This window comes from Molossus molossus, unplaced genomic scaffold (assembly GCF_014108415.1).
Source record: "Molossus molossus isolate mMolMol1 unplaced genomic scaffold, mMolMol1.p scaffold_m16_p_1, whole genome shotgun sequence".
Classification (NCBI taxonomy): Eukaryota; Metazoa; Chordata; class Mammalia; order Chiroptera; family Molossidae; genus Molossus; species Molossus molossus.
Window position 1 is genome coordinate 26,666,519 of NW_023425344.1, and position 17,977 is coordinate 26,684,495.

At 43.0% G+C, this 17,977-nt stretch overlaps 2 protein-coding genes across 2 annotated transcripts in view; one reads left to right on the plus strand and one right to left on the minus strand.

The window, feature by feature from the left end:
• NWD2 (NACHT and WD repeat domain containing 2) overlaps positions 1-17,977 on the plus strand; it is a 164,968-nt gene that overhangs the window by 17,468 nt on the left and 129,523 nt on the right. The gene's annotated exons all lie outside the window — the stretch shown is intronic.
• Positions 11,206-17,513, minus strand: LOC118636305 (metallothionein-2-like). Its single transcript, XM_036271384.1, has 2 exons — positions 17,431-17,513; positions 11,206-11,386 (listed from the first exon to the last, which is right to left on the minus strand). The coding sequence occupies exons 1-2, from the start codon at positions 17,511-17,513 to the stop codon at positions 11,206-11,208; spliced, it is 264 nt and encodes an 87-aa protein (XP_036127277.1).

The window sequence follows — 17,977 nt, forward strand, 5'->3', positions numbered from 1 at the left end:
ACTGGGAATCGGGCCCACAACCTGGTCATGTGCCCTGACCGGGAATCGAACCGGTGACCTCTCGGTGCATGGGTCGACGCTCAACCACTGAGCCACACCAGCTGGGCTCAACTATTTCTTGACATCTTAAAAAAAAAGCAAACAAGCCTTTGGCTAAGGCCTACATTTCCTTTCCTTCACGTCACCCTAGGACGCACCCCCAGGGTGGCAGGCCACAGCCTTCTTCCGCCCAGCCGATGCCAGCACTCCGCTCCCCTCCTCCAGCGGGGCCCCGGGAAGCCATGTTCCAGCTACGGCTCCCCTTTTCTGCTGCAGCCCCCTAGGGAGGGCAAGTGGGAAGATAATGATGTGTTCCTCCCGGGAAAGCAGGCACCGAGGGATGAGGTCAGAAGAGATTTCTACCATGAAACCAGACAACAGCAGTGCGGTTTTAAATTTCCACGCGTTTCTCACAAAAACGAGAAATCAAGTACTGCAGGTGTGCTGGTCTAGCTGCAGGAGACTCTGGGGACCAGTTAGGAACCCTGTCACTTTCTGTGACATTGTTTTTATGGCACGTCTCATTTTGTGTTCCATTTCGATCACGCGCAGTCAGGCGTGGAGTCCGTGGAGGGTGGAGAGACGTGAGCGTTTCCACCAGAGCGCTTCCTCCATGGGCTCCAGTGGCATTGTGTGTCCCTGTCCTTGTCCTCGAGACACCACGCGGGGCGCCGGGGCCTGATGTGGACTGAGCCCACCTGGCCTCTCTGTCTGGGGTGGACAGCGGCTCCGTGACCTCGGGCAGAACACAGGCTCACTTTGCTCACATGAAGAATGAGTTGGATGAAGAACGGACTCCCCGGGCCTCTTTGACTCCAGCAGTTTCATTTTGTTTTCTTTCCTTCTGAGGAGAGGAAGTGGGGGGTGTTTACCCCGACTCCGTGAACAGGTCTACGCCATGGTCTGGAAAATACCACCTGTCCTCTTCCGCTCAGAAGTTTGTCATGATAATAGATGGAAAAGCACTTTTTTTTTTTTTAAATCCTCACCCGAGGATATTTTTTTCCATTTATCTTCAGACAGAGAGGGAGGGAGGGAGAGAGAGAAGCATAGACATGGGAGAGACACAGACATGAGAGAGACACATCGACTGATTGCCTCCCGCACAACCAGGGTCAGGGACCAAACCACAACCGAGGTACCTGCCCTTGACCAGAATCGAACCCGCAACTCCTTGGTCTATGGGCCGACACTCTAACCACTGAGCCCAACCAGCCAGGGCAATAGAAAAGCCCTTTTGAAACTGCACTGTCCTGTGTACATGTCCACTGTTGAGTATTTGAATGTGGAAAGTGTAACAGAGTACAGCGGATTTCGTGAGAAACATCAGGATTTAGTATCTCTTCCCAGGTGTTCAGTATTAAATTGGAGTGTGATTAGTCTACAAATGAGACTTCCAGGTTGATGAAATCCCTGGGTGATTTTGGGTGGAAGGGACCAGATGTCTCCCGAGCTGAGTGGCACAGCCCACCGAGTGTGCGTCCAACATGGGATGCGGACTGGTAAGTGCAGAGCTGGAAGGTTCCGGGTCTGGAGTTGGCAGCGCGTGGGTTTGAGACCTTGCTCGGTGCCATTTCCTGACTCGGTGACCTTACACAAGTTACGTAAGTTTTCTAATCCTGGATTTGCTTATTTCTAAAATTGAAAACTTCATTGGATTTTTATGAGGCTTAAATGAGACAAAGCTTGTGAAATGTTGATCACGTGTCTGGCACATAAGAAGCTGTCATGAAATGTAACTAGGGCTATTACCATGATTATTAGCCACATCTTCTCCTTACCTAGAAGGTGCTGGCAATCAGCTAGTAAAGAAGTGACGTCAGGCCTGGCTCAGTGGGCTGACCATCACTGAAAAACAAAAAGTTCGCCTGGCCGGTGTGGCCCACTGGACCGAGCGTCGTGCCATGGACTGAGAGGTCCCGGTTCGATTCCCGGTCAGGGCACATGCCCGGATTGCACGATTGATCCCCAGTAGGGGGCGAGCAGGAGGCAGCCCATTAATGTTTCTCTCTCACTTAGATGTTTCTCTCCCTCTCTCTCTCTTTCTTCCTATCTCTCTAAAAAAATCAATAAAACCATATTAAAAATAATAGAAATAAAAATTCTCAGCTGCCAGCAGTGTCTTTGTTGCCCACTCACTAGGAGAGGGAAAGGTGTGTGACGCGATGACACAATTAGAAACATTTGTGTTCTGTGTACTGATGTTAAGCCAGAATGCTTATTTCCAGCTACATGTCATGGCTGACATCCTACGAGGCCACAGATAAACATTTAAAAAGTGCCTTTGTGGGATCATCGTCAGAATTAAGTTTGCCAGCCACAAGAAGGGGCATACTTTATTCCCTTCCGGTCAGACCCCATTTTAAATCAGAAATTCACAGCAGTCACTTAACAAATATTTATTGGGAATTTTCTATGCAAAGATACTGGTCTAAGTCCCGAAGGTGTAGAATTGAACAGTGTTCATGTAACATACACATTGAGCTGCCATCATGGCATTCATATTCTGAGGGAAGGACCACAATGTGAAAAAGCAAATAAAGTAAAAGATGTTTGTAAAGCTCTCGGAGGTAGTGGTAGGTATTGTGAAGAAAAATACAAGGTGAGGAGAAAGAGTAACGGGCAGAGTTTCTCTTTCACAGTAATGAGTGGGAAGAGAAGGGATGTCTGATGAATAATATTTGCAAACAGACATGAACAGCGTGAGGATGGGAGCCAAGCATTTCTGTCAAGAAGGAAAGGCAGAGAAGCAGCAGTAAGTGCAAAGGCCCTGAGGCAGAGTGTGCCTCAGCTGTCCAAGGAGCTACAAGGTCAGTGTGGTGGAGAGTAGGTGGAGAGGGCAGTTTTTACAAAATTGTAACCCATGGGGCAATCAACCAGCACAGATGCCGTGTATAAGCAGCCAGGATAGCGGGTCTCTGCTGGGCATCAGCCTCGGTAGGAAATGAGATCAGAGAACTCATGGAGGCCAGCTTCTGTGGGGCCATGATACTCTCTCGCCATAATTTTTAGACTCAGCTCAAGAAACCAACTTTACCTAAAAACATAAGGATTATCACTATTTACTTGGGGGTTATGTTCATCCTTTGATTCAACTTATTTTTAAAAGTGAGAACTCAAAATTATTTCCAATCGTGTTGGAAAAGAGGCTATGTCAGCATTGACTTGGGCGCGTGTGTTCCGGCGGGTGTGTTAGCAAACCGATCTGTGTTTGGGAGGCTCTGCAGTTCCTCAGGGTCCTGGCAGGGCAGAGAGGTGGGTGGGGGCCTGACCTGCATCTCCTGGCTGCCGCAGCCCGAGGACTCTTGTGGAAGGGAACCAGAGACGTAGTAATTGGATCTTTCAAGGTGGCAGGTGGCAGACTGCCCTGAACCTTGGGAGGAAGAGTCATACAAGAGAGGAAAAGCCACCGCGTCATATGTGACCTGGGTAGACAGGAAATCCTCTCTGAGGTGGCAGAGGGTGGGGTCAGTCTTGGTCTCTGGGTACTGAAAGTGGCCCAGGCTGCTTCTTGGTATGGCTCCAGGTGGATTCCTGCCACATCCTTTAACCAGAGAGCCTAGAAACCTGTTCACCATTCTTTGAGGGGTGAAACAAAGGCAACCATTCGGGAGCCCATTATGAAGTTGATGGGGCAGGGACCCCCACACTACCATGTCTGTGTCAGTGAGGGCACAGTGGTGGCTATGAGGCGGATGGGGATCAGCATTAGGCCTAAGTGAAGGTCATCTGGAGCATGTTGCAGCCCAGCAGCAGAAGGAACAGCTGTGACGTGGCCCCCATCAGGGACAGCCAGGGGCTGAATGGTACAGTTTGTGCAGATGCTAAGAATCCAGGGCACTTTGTAAATACTGGAACCTATAATAGAAGCAGGAAAATGGAATGCCCCACACGGAGAGCATCTAAGCCACCTGTTTTGTAGTAGGTTCCCACGGTGACCAAGAGTCTCATAGAGCCTGTTACTTTTCCATCATGCATGCATCCATCCACTCAAGGAACACCTCTGTGTGGCGGTGTTCCCTCCCTCAGTCTGGTGTGGAAGCCGAGGGAGCATGGGTACCAATGACAAGCAAATGTGTAGCTTTTGGCTCAGGAATCAGGAAGTGCTAGGCCTAGTATTGGAACTCACCCACTTTGTAGCAATGTATATTCTTTCTGAGCCTCTCTGAGCCTTGGTTTTCCCAGTCGTGTAAGGGGGCTAATAACAGTATTTGACTTTTAAGGTTCCTATGAGGATTGATGAGCTAATGTATGGGCAGCACTTAGCTCTGTGCCTGGTGTAATAGACACATTAATGCTAGTCATTATGATGATTCAAAATGGAAGTAGAATTATTGTGTGTGTGGGCGGGGGGGGGGGGGAGCAAAAGGAAGAAGTAGGGAGAAGGGGAAAATATCCAGGAAAAATATAGCAGGGGAAAAAATCCAATAGAGTACCAAGCTGTGTGAAGATAAAACATTCAAGTTCCTTTTAAATTTCAATAGAGAAATTACTTAAAGGTGAGACTGATAGACTGGTATGAGCTCTACGTTATTTGAAACAAAAGAAGAAATGATTTTAGCAGCAGAGTTTTGGATGGTCATTGGAAGGGATTAAAGATTGCCTTTATTCCTGACCATTTACTGAGTGCCTGGTAACAGTGAGGTGAATAATACTTTCTGAAACACAAAAGGCAATCAAAGAGAGCGCAGGGTTGTGTATATAATGCCTATAAAATGATACAATGTGCTGATGATGTTTTATTGAGTTGTACACTTGAAAGCTGTATGGTTTCATGAACCAATGTGACCCCAATAAATCCAATAAAAATAAAAATAAATAAAATTGTTACCCCCCCCCCAAGAAAGTGAAAAAAAAAAAAAGTTGGAGATTCTCAAATAGGAGAACAAGACAGTTAATAGCTATTTCATTCATCTTAGATTGAACTAACTAAACCATTTCAAACCAAGAGAGAGTTCAGTCTGTCTATTGACTACCAATTCAACAGATAGCTGTCACCGTAATTTAGTGCCTGGCTGAATTCAGATGTGATAGGTGACGTTTTCTCAGCCCCTTCCCGTATGGCAGGAAGACGTGGAGGGTTTGAGTGGCTTGCTGGCGGTTCAGTAGCTGGCATAAACCCCCTGTGTTTTTCAGAACCCCTGGCATTTCAGAGGAGCTTGCTTTACTTCTGGTGGACGTGTGCTTGGATAGTCTCTCCCTTAGGTGCAATGCTGTTTCTTTATCCCCCTTCATCCTGGAGTTGTTTTATCGTTTTTATTTTTTTTTATAACCAGCTGACCTTTTCCCTAAATAGGTCATTTTGTTACACAGCCACTGAACTCAGTGTTCTGGAGATTCTTGCCCAAGGAGGTTGAATGTATTTATATCTGGATGTGTCCCTGTGTCAAACAGATATTTCGATCTGTATTTCAAAGCGGTTAAGGTTGTAGCCTGTGAAATTCCCCGCTCTGCATGGTCAAATCAAAACAAATGCCCTTAACAGAGAACCAGACATTTTCAACAGCTTAAAAGATGTAAAAATGAAGCTTTATTCTGTAAGAAGTAAAGTCAGAAGCAAAAATAAATCCAGGATTTAGCCCCTTTTTATTAATTCATGTATACATGTCAATAATCAACTTCTCATTTAAGTTCTATAAAAGACTGATCATATTTTGATGTATTAGTATGCTTTTAATATTTTAGACATTTAATATATTTGAATCAAAACAATATCTGCAAAGTAAAAAATACAATGCCGAGCATCGTGTGTTTGGCGTGGCTCTGCTGCCACACAGCTTTACTGTCAAACTATGCTGGAGGGTGGCGTTTTTTTTCTTTTTTCCTTTATTGATTTTTTTTTTTTTTTTTTTGAGAGAGAGTAGGGGAGAGGGAGAGAGAGAGAGAAACATCGATGAGAGAGAACATTGATTGACCACCTCCTGCATGCCCCCTACTGGGGATCAGGCCCACAACCTGGGCATGTGTCCAGACCAGGAATCAAACCAGTGATCTCTTGGTGCATGGGTTGATGCTCAACCGCTAAGCCACATCGGCCAGACTGGAGGGTATTTTTATAGAATCTGCGAGGTAGCATGAAACACAAAATATGTCTCCCAGCCATTAAATGCCTAAATTGACATATATTTCAATATGAAAATTGGACCAAAACAAACGATTACGTTTCAAGCCCAAGTCCAGCCTATCCTTGACTTGAGCGGCAGAAGGAAAAGAAGGAATACTTTGTGATGGTCAGGGTACCACTGAGTAATTCTTTCTAAGAAAAGGCTAAGACCTTTTTTGTTGTTGTCGAGATATAAAATGATACACTTCTAATTGGGTGACTTGAGGTGAATTATACCAACTAGTGAGGTTTAATTCACCCTCCTCTGCACAGTCGCTGTGTAAAGACACACAGAAGTATGGATTTACACCTGGGAGCTTACAGTAGCTACTGACATTGACCTCTGCAAAGTTAGAAAGCATCTAATATACATAAAACATTTGCATTAGTTTCCTATTGCTTCTATGAAAAGTCACTACAATTGGTGGCTTGTAACAACACAGATTTATTATCTGCCAGTTCTGGAGATCAGAAGACTGAATTCGGTTGCACTGGGCTAATGTCAAGGTGTTGACAGGCTTGCGTGCTTTCTGGAGGCTAAAGGGAGAACGTCTCCTTGCCTTTTCCAGATTGCAGAGTTTGCCTGCATTTCTTGGCTCATGGCCACTGTCTTTCGTCTTCAATGTCCCATCTCCTCTGATTCTGCTCTCATCATCACAGTTCTTCCCTTCGCCCTAACCCTTCCGCCTTCCTCTTCTAAGGACCCTTGTGATTATATCAGGCCCTCCCAGATAATCCAGAATAATCTCCCCATCTCAGGACTCTTCAATTAATCTCACGTGCAAAGTCCCGTTTGCCACATAAGGCAACACTCACAGGTTCCCCGGGATTAGGATGGGGACATCTTTGGGGCTCACCATTTAGCCTACCACGACACAGGGGGCTTTAAGGGGACCATGTCTTCACAGCCTCAATTTCAAGATCCCATAACAGTGCCACAGTCTCCTCTTCTATCCCATCTCCATCAAACCTCCAAGTGCATCCTTTCTGGCCAGTCCTGTCCTTCCCCTCGCCTCTGCCTGTGCTAGTGAACGCCCTTGTATCCTGTTCACTCTTCAGACGCCTAGCCACCCTTCAAGGCCAGTCTTCCGTGCTCTCTTCTCCTTTCAGCATTTCTAATTTCCCCAGATGCGCTGGCACACTTTGTGTGCAGGTGGCAGAAACCCAGCTCAAACTCCCTTAAGCAAGATCTGGAGACTTGATGGACTCAAGGACGTGAACTGTGTAAGGGGCAAGGCCTAGAAACAGCTAGGATCCGTGTCCTAGTCTGCCCAAGCTGCTATAACCAAACCCCACAGGCTGGGTGGCTTAAACAACAAACATGTGTTTCTCAATGTTCCAGAGGCTCGGAAGTCCAAGATCAAGGTGCCAGGAGATTTGATTTCCAGAGAGAGCCTACTTATTATTATTTGTTTTTAATCCTCACCGGAGGATATTTTTTCATTTTTGTTCAGATAAAGTGGGAGGGAGAGAGAGAGAAACATGGACGCAAGAGGGACACATCCACTGGTTGCCTCCCGCATGACCCTGACCAGGGCCGGGACAAACTGCAGCCAAGGTTCATGCCCTTGACCAAAATCGAACCCGTGACTCATTATTCTACAGGCTGATGCTCTACTGCTGAGCCAAACTGGCAAGGGCAAGAGTTTACTTTTTGGATTAATGTTGGACCATGGACCCTTTCTTGCTATATCAGAGAGAGGGGGCTCTGGTCTCTCTCATCCTGCAAGGACACTCATCCCATCATGGGGTCACTTCCCAAAGACCCCACTTCGAAATACCATCACGTTGGAGATTATGGCTTTAACATATAGGTTTTGGAGGGACACAAACATTTGGTCCATAGCAGTTAGGAACTTGAACACCATCAGGACTGGCTGCCTGTTTTTGCTTCTTTCTATATCCCTACCAAATTCTCTTAGGCTGTCTTCTAACTTTGGCAGAAGTGGGCAAGGCCCCGGGTACTTCAGGGTTACAATTTTACGGCTTTAATAAGATTTTGAAAAAAACTTCTAAGAGAAGAACTCTGATTGGCTTAGGTCACATGTCGAACCCCTTAGACAGATCCCTGTGGCCAGATGGTCATGTGTTGAAGCTGTGGAGCAGAAGTGGGGAAATAACTTTTTAAAAGATGAAAGGGGTTAGATAGAATAAATAATACTTGCTGTAGGCACCAATTTGGTGTGAGTTCTTCTCAAACCTCATTCTGTTTTATTTATATTCATCTTAATTTATATCATTCCTGATCACAACATCGTTACTTATCTTCTCGGTTACTTATCCTCTCTGTTTTTCTTTCACAGCATTGATCGTACATTACAGGCTTTGGATCATTACACTGACATATGAATCCTGAAAGGAAGTGCTTCTGTCTTTCTCATTTTCACCCCACCCCTCCCACCGAGCACCCAGAACTGTGCAACACTGATAGCAAATGTGCTACATTGGGTTGAAAATAACACTGTAGAAGAAGTGATATCTGAAGGCAGCTTAAGGTTAATTAAAATAAGGGCTCAAATTTCAGAGATATGAAGTATACTTTAGAGCTTAATAACTTGAGAAAATATCATAGCTTGAGCTGGGACTTAAAAGATGAGTAGAATTTAGATAGAAAAAGACAACAAAGAGCATGGGTTGTTACGGAATGCATACAACCATAAAGGAAACTTGGAGAAACAGATAACTAAATTTTACGCAGAATTGCCTCCTGGTTCTGGGAGGCAGTTCTGTGCCGCTGTTACTCTAAGTCATAAATATTTCATGTTCACATTAATTAGAAATTGTCATTGCGGAATAGCAGTTTTACCATACCTTACAATGATTCATTTAGCCAGTCACTCACTGAATTAGTTATTGGGGGCTTTGCTGTGATTATGTATGCATAGTGAGAGCGGTCACTCATTCTAAGGAGCCGACTCGCGCTTCGAGGAGGGAGGTTAAGAGCTGTGGAGAGAGAGCAAGGAGGAGGAATCGGAGGAAAGCGATGCTACCTTTGACGGTGTAAATTCCATTAGAGCCTCCAACTTTAAGAATTCATAAGAACCTATCAGGGCAAAAGAAGTATCTTGAACCTCTAATGCAGGTGCCTGTTCTCTAGGGAATGTAGTGCCCATTAGGATGAGACTGTGGCCTTTGAATTGAGGACTTCACCCAACGATGCATCTAGCCACGATCTATAGATTTGCAGAAGTTAAAGGCTGTAAATTTGGAATAATAAAAATCCTGGGACCAGAGTCCTGAAATGCCTCTTGGTTTTAATGTAGTCTTTAAAAACACAGATTTTTTAGTCCCTGTCATATGCCAGGAATTAATATTAATTATTATTGCAACATAATTAAAAACAATAATTGATAAAGTTAAAGTGGTTAATAAGTTCTGCCTGCAAGGACTTCATGTCTGATGAGGGAGAGGAACACAGAAATAGAAATAACTGCATACGATGAGAATTCTGAGTGGTGTTATGAGATCACTGTGTGGTTGCCTCCAATTCTTATTTCTCAGATGCTGTCTACTCTTCTTAAAATCTGCTTCTACCCTTACCTGTTCACATGGCTTGTCTTATTTCCTATAGGAGTCCTCTATAGGGAGAAGATAGCTTTGTATTAAAAAATAATAATTTCTTTATACTCCTTCTCCACCCAGAAACGTCTAAACTACCCTTCACCACCTGTGGGAAGAAGTGTGAACTCAAGAGCCTGATTTGCCAAAACTCCCATAATTGGGCAGCATTCTACCAGCTAGCTGATTTCTTTCTGTACCCCACCCTCCCATATTCACGTTTCAGTTTTAAGGTCTGCCTCCTACAGGAAGCTGTCCTGAATGAACTCCTAGGGAGATTATTGCTTAAATAGTGATTTTTAATCAGAGACCTTTTGCATTATTGATTCCATTATCTGACGGCTATGCCTTGCTCCCAAATTCACTGTTAACTATTAAAGATAGAGCTTTATATTCCTATATAGACTCTAAGCACCTCGGACAGTACCTGGTCAGCCAGGCACCCGGTGAATATGCAGCATTGCAATAAATAGCTAGAATGTTGAAATTACAAATATAGATGGACATGTGGTTCTTTTATCCAGTAAGATCATTCATTGGCATTATTAATATCCTATAATTATTAAGAGCTTTTACAAAGGCTACTTAGTAAGATTTAGGGGAAACAGATGTTTGGCCTGAGAAAGTCAGATGTTAAGAAAGTTATTCTAGGAGCCATATGCATGACGGGTTGATACAATGAGGGTGACGGGAAGCAGGTAGTCAGTGCAGATGTAGTAATCAAGCTTAAGAGGCAAGTGAGTGTCTGGGCCAGGATTCTCCCAAACACCTAACTTTGCCCATCAGTATTCACAGTTAAGTGTTGCTCATCTGACAAATAGAAATAAATCATCAGGCTGTATTTCCATTAACTGATGAAAGAAGAGTCCATTTTTAGCCAAATAAGGTCAGTTAGAGTGAATTCCTGATTTGCCAAAGCAGTGACTTTTTAAAAAAAAATTTTTTTTCATCCTCACCCAAGGACATTTTTGTGTTTATCTTCAGATAGAGCAGGAGGAGGAGAGGGAGGAAGAGAGAAACATTGACGTGAGAGGGCCACATCAAGTGGTTGCCACCCATACGACCCCAGCTGGGGCCAGGAACAAACTGCAACCGAAGTACGTGCCCTTAGCAGGAACCGAACCCAGGACTCTCCAGTCCACGGGCTGACACCCTAACTGCTGAGCCAAACCGGCCAGGGCCCAAAGCAGTGACTTTTAAGCCCAGTCTCTGAAGAATTCCCTTGCCATTATGAGATTTATTTTATTAGTATAATGTAGTATATATGTGTATTGATGTTGTTGTAGGAATTAAATATAATGGCTTGTATCTTTGGCTAGAGGAAAGAACACATAATTGTATTACAGTTGCAAATAAGATGTTTTTTAAAGTTAGCAATTCTTATTATCTCTCACATATTCCATAGAAAAGAGAATGTGGCAAATGGGTCAGGGTGGAATGAAAAATAAAATGCAGGTTTGAACATGTTGCTCTCTTTACCTCTGGGAGCAGGCTCTCCCCCGAGGTCATGCACAGCAGCTGCATTTGTCAGATGCTTCTTTGCAGACGCAGCCCTGGGCACAATGGGCACAGCCCACGGAGCAGCAGGAGCAGCAGCTCTTCTTGCAGCTGGTGCATTTGCAGTCTTTGCATTTGCTGGAGGCAGCACAGGTGCAGAATTCACCAGTTTGGCAGGAGCAGTTGGGGGTTCATATCTGTCAGAGGTGAGGCAGAAGGTCCAAAGCTGGTCTAGCTGGGCACACTGGTACCCTGACGCTGCTGGGCTCTGTATGCACCACACCAGCCACACCTTCGTCCCCTGCTCACATGGAGGGATCAGTGTGTATGCCATGTGGTACACGGTATCCACCCTCCAGGCCCAAACCTTCCCAATTTTCAGTTGAAAATGGTGATGCCTGCCCCAGTTTGGTTTGAGTAAGGACATCCAGATTCTTGTCTCCATTCATGCTACTCTCAATAGTTGTTATACGACTAAGTAGAGAGTGTGTGGCATGCAAAACTGATGTCTGGAATAGAAAAGTAGAAAGTGGAAGTTTAATCCACAATCTTATTTCTATCAGTCCTTTTGTAAGCAATGAGATGCATAGGTCTCAAGGGCACAATTTGATGAGTTTTGACAATACGCTCACTTGTGTAACCACACCCAAACGAAGCTATACAACATTTCCATTAACCTATTCCTGTGTTCCCCACCTACATAAACACCCCTCTTCTGATTTCCATCACCGATGATTATTTTCACCTTTGACCTTCATTCAAATGGAATCATACGATAGGTACTCTTTCATCTGGGTTCTGTCACTTAGCACAAGGCTTTGAAGATTTGTCAGTAATTCTTTTGTAAATTCATTATCATTCTCTAGATACACAATCATGTCATCTGGAAATAAAAGATTATATTTCTTCTTCTTTAGGTCTTTATATATTTTATTTCTATTTCTTGCCTATTACAGTAGCTTACTGTATTCCAGAATTAGCTACAGAACACAAGTGATGATAAGGGCAGATATTTTTCCTTGTTCCCAATCTTAAGGAGAAAAGTGTTCAATGTTTCATGATAAAGTATGATGTTAGTGTTTATTTTTTTTGCAGTTGCCCTTTATCAGATTGAGAATGTTCCAGTTTATTTCTAACTTTCTAAGGGCTTTTATTATGAATGGGTTTGAATTTAATCAAAGGCTCTTTTGTATCGTTTGAAATGATCATACACATTTTTCTTTTTAATTCTGTTATTGTGGTGAATTACATTATTTTCAAATGTTATATCAGTCTTTCCTTCCTGGGATAAACCTAACTTGGTCATGATGCATTTCCTTTTTTTATATTGATGAATTTGATTTGCTCATATTTTAAAGACCTTCAGTCTGTGCTCATGAAGGATATTGATCTGTGGTTTTCTTCTGTTTTGAGTATCAGTACTGCTGAGAATTGTTACTACCACCTCCATTTTTAAAAATAGTTTGTGTAAGATTAATATTATTTCTTCATTAAATGATTGACAGAATATACCAATGTACAGTGGGCCAGTGTTTTCTTTGAGGGAACATTTTATAATTCAGTTTTTAAATAGAAACAGATTTTCTCTTTATTCTGGTAGATTGAGGTTTTCAAGGAATTTGTCTATTTCATTGAAGTTACTGGATTTTTTAGCATAAAATGGTGTATAACATTGTGTTGTTACTTTATTAATAACCGTAGGATACCCAGTGGTGACCCTTCTATTCCTGACACTGGTTCTTTGAGTTTTCTCATCCACCACTCCAAATCAGGGGAGCTCCTTTCACCCACAGCAGAGAAGATGCCAGCCCCGGGCCTGGCCCTGGCTCTCCCTGTCCTGGTGGAGCCTGCATGACAGCCTTGCTGGCCAAAAGCCATTGTGAGACACCCACACTTGTTAAGTGACGTTTTTCTTCAAGTACGCGGCTAGACATTGATGAAACATGGTGATATCAGTTGAAACTAGCACTTCAATGAATTCCAAAATGCATTACTGCCTGTATGAGAGTTTTGATCAGCTGAACCTTGGTGAAAACCAGCACTCACTTCCTTGGGCATTTATCAGTGTTGTGCAGCTGATTCAGCCCCTGATTTTATTTTCACATCTGTCCAAACATTAGGACAATGTAAGAGAAACCTGACTGGCGTCATATAGGCATTTACCCCGTTGTACTTGGCTCTTTTGTGTAACATCAAAAAAAAAAGACAGGTCCTGTCCAGTGTTTCTCAGTGGTTAGAGCATTAGCCTGCTGACCAAAGGGTCACGGGTGTGATTCCCTGTCAAGGACAGGTACCTGGGTTGCAGGTTTGATGTCCGTCCCCAGTCGGGGTGCATGCGGGAGTCAACCAATCCTCCCTTCACTCTCTCTAAAAAAAAATAATAATAATCGATAGAAAAAAATATTCTCAGGTGAGGATTAACAACAACAACAACAAAAAAGGAAGACAGAATGCAAAGAAAAATGAAAATAAAAGAGAACTATACATGGTTAATATTAAACCATACTTTTAAGTAGAGAAGATGTAGAATTCACTACTAGACTTTCCTGTGTTTTAGGTGTATTTGTGTCCAGGAGCCTTTATCCATCTGCTTTCCTTTTGAGTTCAGTTCCTTTCGAAGCCAAAGTAAACAGCAAGGGCATGAAAACTTCTGCAGAACATCCTCCTCACCAAACAGAAGCGTTGATTTGCAAACAAGAAGAGTTTTCTTCCACACCTGCAGAAGGAGGAAATTAACAAAATGTTTGCTATTCATTTTCATATCCCATCGTGAAACCTCCAGAAATAAAATGTAAAAACAAGTTCATTGTAAATGAACATGTTTCTTATCCCCAAATGTGTTTTAAACATCTGGACTAGATAGCAGGAAATACACAGTGAAAAATAGAAGCATCTCCATTATATCTGTGTCATCTCCAAAATAATTTATTTTACATTACATTTCCTGTTAATGGCAAGTTTGTAAGTGTATTTAAAACGTTTTCACTGCAAAAAAAAAAATCAAGTTAGGAGCAAAGTTTCATTTGAAAAATGTATTGCTTTCCATGCAGATTGTATGATCACCTGTGACTAAATTTAAACATGGATCGCAGAAGAAAATCAAACAAAATGATGCCTCCAAAAAGTGCCAAACAAAACCGCAAATAAAAACTAAAAACAAGAAATAGAACATTGTCCATAAGTTCTGACAGAGCTCTTTTCTCTTAAAATAACTCCCTGAAGGAGAAGAATGAGCAAGACGCTCTGTCGCCTCAGAGTTCATGGAGAGACCCATAGGAACCGCCTGGGAGAAGGGAGGGGAAAGCATTTGGGTCCCAGTCGGGCATAAAAGGGGAGAAGGAGCTGCCGTGTGGTGCGTAGCCAGAGGAAACGTGCGGTTGTTTATGGTTCTCCCTTTCATAGCTAGAGCACTGTATTAATCAGAGTTCCAGCAGGAAACAGATGGCACTTTCAAACTGGAATATTTCTACAGGGTTTAAGAACGGGGCTTTCAACAAAGCTGGGAGAAAAGTGGAGAGAAATGCCAGGGATAGTGCAGCTCCCTGGTGCCAGTAATCATGGAGCTGTTATCACCCAGGTCCAAAGGACCCAGACAAAAGCACATTCGCAGAGTCATACAGTGAGGGCCCTCTGAGGGGAACCTACAAGTCAGGACCCTGGGGGCACAAAGACCCTAACTTCTCTTTCCTGTCTTTTTCTGGCCTCGTGCTGTGGATCCCAGTGTCCACACGGGAAGCTGGAGGACCAGGGGGCCCGTTGATCCAGTTTCTACAGATCAGCCTCCTGCTTGGGGAGAGAACAGGTGGAGAAGGGTGGGAACGCATTTGGAGAGGCAAATGGAAGGAAGGTGCCCCGTTTGCTGGTTTAGAAGCTGCTCGTATGGAACCTACAGTTCAGTGGGAAGACCTGGCCAAAAACAAAGACAACAAAATTAAATATGAACACCGGAGAGAGAAGCATAACTGTCAATTACAGGACTCTGGTCCAATGCTTTTAATGAAAGATTTTCCCCCATCTCAGACTACACACTGGGTCCCCGCGTTGGTACCCCCTCTCTTTGGAACCACACCAAGTATTTCTGGGACCAGCTGAGGAGTTTAGTAGAATTCTACTTTTTTTTTTTTTTTTTTGAAAAGCTACTATGTGCCAGACATTTCGTTAAAAGTGTTACCAGACTGAAGGAGTCCATTCACCTGCATGCATCAAAGCCGAGTCAAATGTGAACAGGAGATTGCAACAAATTAGAGGTTCATTAGTTGTGGAAATGGTGCCAAACCCACAGTCACAGATGAGCTGATGCATGAAGACCTGGCTCCCCAGTGGCTTCCAGGGGGTGGGTTATATAGGGGGAAAGTCATTAATCATGGTGGCTAAAGGAGTTGGGGTCGTGGACTTGACTGGTTGGTTGGGACCAGAGTAGGGATCATTGTGTCAGGTCGTGATGTTAGTCATGCCATTGCGCTGGTTCGTGGGCGTGTGGTCAGTAGGGTCTTCCGTGGGCCTGGAGCTGGAACACAGCTGAACTCAGGGTTATCTTTAGCTTGACCAACTGTTTCTGTGGTCAACAGATCTGAGGCTGTGTTCTTAACACAGTTTGATACCAACCAGAATCTGATGCCCTAAGGGCTTAATGATTAAGGAAGGGAATGGACAGAAAGGAGAAAGGGTCATGTTAAAGAAAGTTTCTGTGTGGTTACAGGTGGTTACAAAAGTTGATCATTTAAAGATGGAAAAACAAAGAGTCAATTCCAGCCCTCGGGGGCCTGATAGGATGAGAGGGGGAAAAAGGCGTCTTTAAATAATGTTTGGAAGGACCCATCAGTGGAGACCAGAGCAGACAGGCGAGGAGGAGATGGAGGACTGGGACCCTTTTCTCCTCTTAAGTACTTCCCAAGTTTTAAATCCTTCTTCCTCTAACACAGTGGATTCATCTTGCTATCATTCCATTATATTCCCATTTTACATAGGAGAAAATTGAGGCACAGGAAGTTTAAATCACATGCCCAAGGTCACACAGGGAGCAAGAAATGAAGGTGGGATCTGAGCTAGGTAGGGTTGCTCTAAGTCTGGCTCCTCTCCCCTCTAACCATTCCAGGGCCCTCCGGAAGGTAACAAAGAAAAAGAGGAAGAGTGACAGGAAGAAGTATTTTTAGTGATATAATAGCTGTCATTTAATGAGGGACTTCTGTGTCCCTTCATTGTGTTAACTACTTTTACTTTTTTTTTTAGACCTTCCAATACTAAATAATCAATGTGCATTTAATCTTCTCAGACCACCTATACTATAAAGAGGTTAAAATCATGGAGAAATGATTCAGATCTCACACCAGATCTCTCTGAGCACGTTGCAGTGGATGCCTTACGTCCATCACATGTGATCATACAATGAGATTCATCGCTGTTGAAAATAGAAGAAACGTTAATAGTAAAATAGTAACACCAATATAAACACTTTTATTTCCTTATATATTTTTACTCTGTTCTGTTACCTAATATTTTAATTATCATGGTTCATATTAACATATTTTTATTTTGAACTAATTTATGGATATAAACATCCTAGTTAACTTAAACCCTCTTCTTTATACAAACATGGTAACATTCTAGTAACTAAATCAAAGTAGCCTGGCTATTTCTAGTTTGTTCATTTATTTTGCTCTGTAGATTCCACATATAAGTTGCAAGGGGTAAGATTTCACTTTTTTTAATGGTAAAGTAATATTCCATTGTATTTGTGTACCACAACTTTTTATCCACTTGTCTATTGATGGGTACTTAGGTTACTTTCATGTCTTGGCTATTAGCAGTAATGCTGCAATGAATATAGGGGTGTATATATTCCTTTGAATTAATGTTTTGGGTTTCTTTGGATATATACCCAGGAGAGGAATTGCTGGGGGTGGAGGGGACTGGGTGGAAAGGTGAAGGGATTAAGAACTACAAATTGGTATCACAAAAATAGTCATAGGGATATAAAGTACAGCATAGGGAATACAGTCAATAATATTGTAATAACTGTGTCTGGTGTCCATTGGGTACTTAAATATCTGGAGGACCATTGGTAAAGTGTATGATTTTCTAACTACTATGCTGTACACAGGAAACTAATACAAAATAATACTGAATGTAAATTGTAATTGAAAAATAAATTTTTAATAGGAAAAAAAAGAATCTGCTGGAAAACATGTATTTGCATCATTGTGATTCCGTTCTTAAAAATTGTTGCTTTCTACCAGAGCAGACAAACAACTAAAACTCCTGACACCTTGTACATCACTGGAGAGTTGGCTCTGACGTCGCTCTCGTTGTCCTTCATGATCTGTGCCACCCTGTCTGGGCCATGTGATTGGGCAGCTGTGACACATCGTTTTAGCCAACCCCCTCCCCTCCAAGAAAACAAAAAGTAGTCTGGCTAAACATAGCTTCGTGAAGCCTTATGACATTTATGATTACTGAGAGAGAAAGAGAAAGACCTGGTTTTCTATACATACTCAGTCTCCAGGATTTCCCTTCAGTACCCGGAGTATACAACGTTCTGATCTCGGGCAGTATGTAGAGCAGCTATGCACAGACCGTTAGTGCTCAGTAATATAAGTTCACAGTCTCTCCGTTTAAAATCACCAGCATATTTCTTGCAGAAGCCACAGTTCTTCCAACGGAAGACTGTTAAAAATAAAATAAATGAAAACAATAAGCCAAAACATCTCAGGACCTTAAGCACGGGGTGTGTAATCTACTCTCACATTGAAAATATATATATATTGCTTATAAACTGATTAC

Excerpts from the sequence above, each read along its gene's own strand:
- LOC118636305 (XM_036271384.1), bottom strand. The coding sequence starts at position 17,513 with ATGAAGGACAACGAGAGCGACGTCAGAGCCAACTCTCCAGTGATGTAC. Across the intron at positions 11,387-17,430 it reads TTAGTTGTTTGTCTGCTCTG|CCCCAACTGCTCCTGCCAAA; the intron begins GTAGAAAGCAAC and ends ACAGATATGAAC.